Source organism: Drosophila teissieri, chromosome X, assembly GCF_016746235.2.
Source record: "Drosophila teissieri strain GT53w chromosome X, Prin_Dtei_1.1, whole genome shotgun sequence".
Classification (NCBI taxonomy): domain Eukaryota; kingdom Metazoa; phylum Arthropoda; class Insecta; order Diptera; family Drosophilidae; genus Drosophila; species Drosophila teissieri.
In genome coordinates this window covers 20,540,294-20,547,407 of record NC_053034.1, presented here as the reverse complement: position 1 = coordinate 20,547,407, position 7,114 = coordinate 20,540,294, and the positions used below count along the sequence as shown (strand labels likewise).

The 7,114-nt window shown below is 42.6% G+C and overlaps 1 protein-coding gene across 2 annotated transcripts; it reads right to left on the bottom strand.

The window, feature by feature from the left end:
- Nucleotides 1–2,356: 2,356 nt before the first annotated feature.
- On the bottom strand, nucleotides 2,357–6,652 carry LOC122623424 (NEDD8 ultimate buster 1). Of its 2 annotated transcripts, none has more exons than XM_043802580.1 (5): nucleotides 6,422–6,652; nucleotides 6,197–6,352; nucleotides 4,792–5,247; nucleotides 3,834–4,634; nucleotides 2,357–3,693 (listed from the first exon to the last, which is right to left on the bottom strand). In XM_043802580.1, exons 2-5 carry the CDS (start codon nucleotides 6,314–6,316, stop codon nucleotides 3,214–3,216), a joined length of 1,857 nt encoding a protein of 618 aa, XP_043658515.1. In that variant the 5' UTR covers nucleotides 6,317–6,352; nucleotides 6,422–6,652; the 3' UTR covers nucleotides 2,357–3,213. The 2 variants fall into 2 exon arrangements, with proteins under 2 accessions (XP_043658515.1, XP_043658514.1); XM_043802579.1 differs by having other exon boundaries at nucleotides 6,415–6,651.
- Between the last annotated feature and the right edge of the window lie 462 nt (nucleotides 6,653–7,114).

The window sequence follows — 7,114 nt, the reverse complement described above, 5'->3', positions numbered from 1 at the left end:
TTTGTCTACGTAGAAAGGCGGTGATTAGTAGCTTTTCACTTGCCTTGTGCTCCTATAGATACCTTTTAACTTGCCTTGTGTTCCGCATATCTATGTCATATCTAATGATCTACTTAAATCCAAAATGCTTGGATAACTTTCATTGTAATACTTGTACTTGTACTTGTAAGCTTTTAACTTATAACCGCATCACTTTGGCTCTTGGGACCCCCTTATATATATCCCATACGCCCATGCTTCTAACTGTTCTTTTGTTTCCCAGTTGAGTGTGCGTGACACGCAGCAGAAAGCACTGGCTGGACTTAATTAGCCCGTCTTTTCGGGAAGTACTAATTGCAGCCCTGGGCCACCGCACAACTGTACTTATATCCCATGAAATGCCAAAACCATATTCCAAATTCATCCCACTCCCGAAACACCGAATCCGAAAATACCGAATCAGTGCCACTTTTGAGAGCCAGTCGGCCGTGTAAAGAGGGCTATAACGCTCGCACTTTGTACCTGGACTGCGCTAATGGATCGGAACCCAAGATTGATATAAGCACGAGAATGAGTTGACAGATCTAACGATCCGCGGAAGAAATTTGAGATTCTGTCTAAGGTCAATTAAAGTGCCAAAATATATTTTAAGATTCATGTTTAGCATATAAGCCTGGCCTTCAAATTCATTTGTAGAATATATATGTATATCTCGACTTATCAAATAAATAGTAATTGATTTTAAAATGAAATCGAATAAATTTGTGTTCTGCAATTTGCCCTAACTTATTTTTAATCAATTTATTTTGCATTTAATGTGTATTTAGTGAAAAAGTTTGGTATGTTGTTTAGATTAAATTTGATAAGCTTGTTTAAAATGAAATGCAATTGCAGTGTAATTAACTAATCGTAATCAATATAGGTGTATTTCAAATTGAAAAAAGTTCGAAAATGTATTGGTAAGTAAGCCTTGTTGGCAAAATGAATTGCACTATGAATCTCGCAAGCCTGGAAATTCAATTAATTAGAGATAAACGATAGATTAAATCAGCTAGAGTCAGTGCGTCTGAACCGGTCTTATCACAGAATTCAAATCACAGTGACTATTCCAATGGAAACTGGGCAGCGGGGGAAAAGTGGAAATTGCTGGGAAAGAGTGTATACAATTGTCAAGTGCTTTCAAATCTGAATCTGAATTCAAGAGCCAACTCGTTTGGACCACGTCCATGTCGCCATCCAGATGCCCAGGTCTCCACTCCTCCCCCGGAATTATGCCAACCAGAACCATTCTCATTCTGAGTCGGTTCTCCATGTCCATGTCCATGTCCACGGGCCCAAATGTCCAAAAGATTCGCTTGGCTGCATATCAGTTGCGCGTAATGCCCAAAGTCATTATGGCAAAAATCGCAAAAAGACTAAACGCTAAAAATGCTGAAATTAAAACTATATATATGAATTATGAAATTGTTTATCGGAATAAAGCGAAGCGCGCAACAAAAACGGCCAACTAGCGATGGCAATCTGGAAACTAAAGTGGCAAAAAGTTAAGCTATAGTAATTAGAATTAATAATTAGAATAAACAAGCCCGAGACAAAGGAACGCACAGCTATAATCCACAATGAAATTCTCCAGATACAATTACAAGATTGGAAACACTGCTTAATCATTACATACATATGCCAAAATCTTATCAATTTGGAAGTTTTGAATTATATATTTTGATTTTTCAAATTTAACTATGTATCTGTAACTTGGATCATACGAAATCAGACTTTATGCCGTCTAACTCCTTTCCTTTAAATGTTACAAGCAAAAGGAGAGTCAATGGAGCTAAAAATCAACTACAATTTTATCAGAAGAACCTTAAAAATGTATTAATTATATTTTGCCGCCGTTTGCAAATTAAAATAGGTACAATTTGGAACACATTGACTGTGAGTCTCCTTGAAATCATTCCGGGTTCAGTGGTGGGGTTCATTCACTGGCGACTTCCATTAAGCCGAAGCCATTATTATAGACTACACCGGAATAAGTATATGTACGTGGATACGAAGTGGCTTGAGTCAGCTACTGGCTTCCACGTGCTACCGCAGTGAGGCACCCGACGTCCACTCCCACTTGAGGCACGCATGCGACCCCTGTCCATTGGAGGAGGGTTAATGGGGAAAATGCGGGTTTCAAGTGCCGCTGGCTCACTCCAAACGGTGCCTGGCTGCTTGCCAATCGAGAATCGTGAACTAGCTATAGGCTATTTAGTGATACTATTTGCCATTCTACTGAAAGTGCAGGATTATTTCTTGTATATCATTTATTCAAGTATAAAATTCGATTTGTTTAAATTGTATATGTATCACGTGTCAGCTCTATACAGTATAAAACGTTTGAGCCACAGACTATATAAGACATTTGGAAAGTATTATAACAACTAAATTTATTTCATTTACCTACGAAGAAAAATCTCAGTCGCTGGATTTTTCAATTCAGGCCAAAAAGGATGTAAACCAGGTTTAGAACACATTAGCCACAGCTTACTTGAAACCTTTGCTGCCAATTTATACAAAAGAAAAAGCGCCTAGTCCGGTATCCCGACTATTATATACTCCCTACTTAGCCAAAATGGGCTTAGTTCTACCAGTTACATACTTTTCACTCTGCGAGTAACGTGTATAAATAGAACATTTTTACATTTTACAGATATGTACATATAGAACACCAATTGATAGCTTTGTAATATGTTGTCTTCAGACTTGGTGCGATTTGTGTATAAAATTCTTCGTAAGGCAATCGTGTAAGTTCCGCTCGATTCGTCGACGGGATGAGCTTAGTAAGCGGCGCCCTTTGGCCTCAACAAGGTCACAACTGAAGCCAATCAAGCGCCGCCGTTCGAGCCCGGGTCGAGAGTCAAGCGACAAAAATAAAATTAAAAATAAGCAATGACCAGAGGCGCTAACAAGTTTCAGGTGGCTACAGAAGGTGGATTCTGCCATTGGCTCGGCGTAATCACATTTCGCAGTTGTCAATAGAAGGGGTATGCATGTACTTATACATCTTTATATGTTACTATTTGCCGAGCTGGACAAACAACAACCAGGAGGGGGAGATGAATGCCACTTAAGTGCCATTATAAGACTACGATTTGCAATATAGACAAGTCATGATTACAGTTATCTTGACAACCGGTTTTGGTTTTTCTATTTGTTGTATAGATATAACAAAGGCAAGGCGAATGCAAGCTACTGCCGCAGCATATTAAAATACTCAGTCAGGACCTTCTCCTCCTGGATCAGGGGCAAGTCAAGGTACTCCATATCGCTCAGTTTGAGGTCTGAGTTAAAGCGATCGTAGGCCTTGTAAGTTTCTATCTCGGATCGAGCATGACTCAGAACAGCTTCGATGATTGGCGATGGCAGTGCAGTTTGCGCCTGCCCTGAGGCAGTCGATGTAGAGGGACCATCAAGATTTTGCCCGCCAGTTTTGGCCATACGTCCAACGTGCTCTAGAATCGTCTTCAGTTCCTCCTCGCTCTCTATGGCACACATCAGGCTCTCGATGGCCTCTTCGATGTTATTCGATGCGTTCTCTAGGGCCACGCGCGAGTCCTTCTCGTAGAATCCCAGCTGGAGAAGCTGAGCCAGTTTCGTCGCGTCAATGGTCACCGGAGTACGAGGCAAATAAGCACAAAGTTCGTCTGCTCCTGACTGCAACAGTTCCACCTAGGAAGATAATATTTATTTTAATTTTTAGTTTACAAACACCAATAACCATTAACTACTAGTTCCACTGAGCGGCACCAACAACCTTTAAATTAACCCTTTTTCACATTACGATTGAATTTGTCCTAGGCCAGACTCACCGCTTGAAGGATATCATTTTTAGAGCGCTGCAAGGCGATAGTAGCCAGTCCGCTTTCGTATCCCATTTCAGTGAGGCTGCAGACACTGCGGGGATTCACCCAGGTGCAATCTTTGGAGTTGGAGCGCTTCAAGCGGCGCTCCACAGCACGCTCGGTGGTTTTGTACTTTCTGCGTGCATTCTTGAGCTGCTGACGACGCTCTTGAATAAACTGCACAGCCTGCTCGACGTCGTTGCCGCCCTTGCAGGAGCGCAGGGCCATACGAGCCTCGGAGGGCTCGAAGCCCATTTCGACCAGGAGAGCCAGTTGGTCGCCGTTGATCTTTAGTTCCTTTAGCAGAGTGTTGGCCGCCTCGAAGCGCTCGAATGCCTCATCGCGACGATTCTGGTGGAAGAAGACCACACCCTGGAGCAGCTGAAGGCGCATAATCAACGCCCTTTCCGGGCAGTCCTTGCCCTTCAAGGAGTACAGCCTCTCGAAGTTCTCGCCGTAGCTGATGCGGAAATTGCGACTGCAGCAGGCCAAGCGGCGCTCAGCATCCGGGATCTGGGTCACGTTCTTCAGACAGAGATAGCACCACACAATGTCCAGGTTCAGCAAAGCGTAGTTGTCCACGCTCTCTAGAAACTTTGAGTTACAGCCGGAAAAGTAGGCGTCGGCCTCCAAAAGCAGGAGCAGAGCCTCCTCAAAATGCTCGCGATGCATGGCCGCACGGGCCTTCTCACAGAATCCCAAACCCATGAGCAGGGCCTTGTGCTCGGAAGGCGGCAAATACACTTGGCTGCCATTCTGATCCTCCATCTAAAAAGATAAGTTCTGATTTAAAAATAACTTCCGACAAAGTGTTGGTTCCTCGTCGGTGTAGCCCTTTCTTATAAGACATAACAAAATGAACTTCATAAACAAACATCATTGGTCATATGCCGATTGGTCACTCGATTGATCCGGATTCACTCACCTCTATTAGGCCATTCTTCGAGGTCACCACGGCTTGCACATCAGCCTTGATGCGATTGATCCTTTCGTAAAGGACTTCGCCAGTATTATCGCCATCGCCCACGATAACAATCAACTGCTGATTGTTCTTCAGCTGCTGATCGGCCAAAGTGGCATGGGCGGACACAATTTTTCCGGCAGCTATGCACTTGACGTGCTCAGCATTCGGCAGCTGGAGTTTCTTGGCTATGTCTGCCTGCAGTTCGGAGCCCAGGATGTCCAAGCTGCACTTCACGTCCACCATGGTGGCACCGCTGTGCTTGTCAATGCGGCGCACCTTGAACGTGGCCGTTCCAGTCGAGCTGAACTCCCGTCGAGCGGCCAGCTTACGGAGCGCATTCTCCTGCAGCTCGGTCAAAATGAACTTGCAGCGACTCATATCGATTCCCACGATGCCGGAGTACTTCTGGGCCAGGTTCTTTAATGAAATGGATACACGTGTAACGTATTAGTCGATGTTTTAAAGTATTACTATTGTACTTCTGGGCCAGGTTCTTAAATGAAATGGATACACGTATATCGTATTGTTCGATGTTTTAAAGTATTACTTTTGAACTCTGAACAGTAAATCCAAAGTAACTGAGTTTGAAAGTTCAACTGAGATTTTAATGACAAAAAACTGCATGTACTGTATTGACAAAAAACAGTAGAACCCCTATTTATAGAGAAATGTATAATATATCAAGAAAGCAATTACATTTTCACGTGTAATGTGTCTAGGACAGCTAGTGTGGGTTTTAAAAGTATTTTCTCTGCTCTTTTCCTAGTCTATTCAAATACTCTTTTATTCCAGGGTATACCACTTTGATAGGAGTTCAATTATAGCTTCTTTGGTCTTGGTGTATTTTTATGTATTTTTTGATCGGACAATCAAATCTATAGCTGCCCTTGAAGCAAACCTAAAATCAGTGTACATATAATGCGTCATATGGCACTTTATAATAATGATATATGAGCTGGAGGAGTACATAAGCTTCAGCTTGTGAAATAAATAAATAATTTGAGCTTATGCAATATGTGGATCTATTAAAAGATTCAAATTCCCAAAAAATTTAACTGAAATTACACATAAGTCTGCATATCGTACATAAGTTGGTTGATCTTCAAATGTGTTTTCTTTCCAATGAAATGTTGTAACGTTATGGCATTTGATCTAATTTTCTGTGCGAGTTAATAAAAATATTAGAGGTAATTACGCACTAGAATTGAAGATTTCATTCGAGATTTTTGGCCCCGAAACTTGTTTTACCAAATTTGATTTCGAATATAGCATTCAGTTTGCCAACCTTAGTTTTAGGAACACCCATCTATTCCCCGATCACTGGAATGCATCCGGGTGGTGGGAGGTGTGTGGTGGACATACGTACCTCCAGGGCGCCCTCGATGCTGCCGAGATCCTCGGAGTAGTAGGGCTCCTCCCACAGCTTCACGCCCTCGGACTGGAGGAGAGCGCGGACCTGGATGAATAGGTTGTCGAGTTGCGACATTCCCGACGACGATGACGGTGCGAAAACTGAAAGAGACTGAAAGGCGTGGATGAATATACACGTCACAAAGGAACAGCGGCCATGCTCTAAATATTTACTATTTACAAGTGAAGTGATGTTGTGGTTCTTCTTCTTACACCGCGCACATGTGTTTCTGCGCGCAACAACAAAGAAGGAGGCGCAGTCGTCGATTATTGCGGGGGGGAGTGGAGCACGGTTCTATTTTGGGCAAGTGAAAAATTAAAGCTGGTTATTTGATGTTAATTGTGCTGAGTCGTCAACTGAAATGCGTTCTGTCTGGTGAAATAAGTAGAATTACGTCTCTATTTTCGTTTGACAACAAATAAACGTGCAACTCGATAGCTATCGGCTCTCGCAGCACTCAGTCAACGGTCGGCGACAGGGAGCCACTCGCAAAGGCTGACTGATATGAGTCTGCTGCCCGTTAATAATCAAATTATTACATTTATTCAATAAAATCGCATTGCCAAACAGCAGATGTGCGCAATGATTTCTTTTTCTTATTTCCTTACTTTCCAGCGCATGAAACGTATGTTTCAGTTCCCCCGCCAGGGCAGCTTAGGTGCTTTAGCAGGCAGCTGCTTGGCAGACAATGATCTATCGATAGTCAACTGGCAACTTTTTGGCGGCGCTGTTTTGAATTTAAATTCAAATTATTAGAGTGAAAATACACTATTCCGCTTGCACAGGAAATAATCTTCTTTGCTGATGGGCTCGTATTTAAATTAAAGCAAATGAAATATTTAAAAGCGCAAACTGCCGCCGCTATAGCGAGCA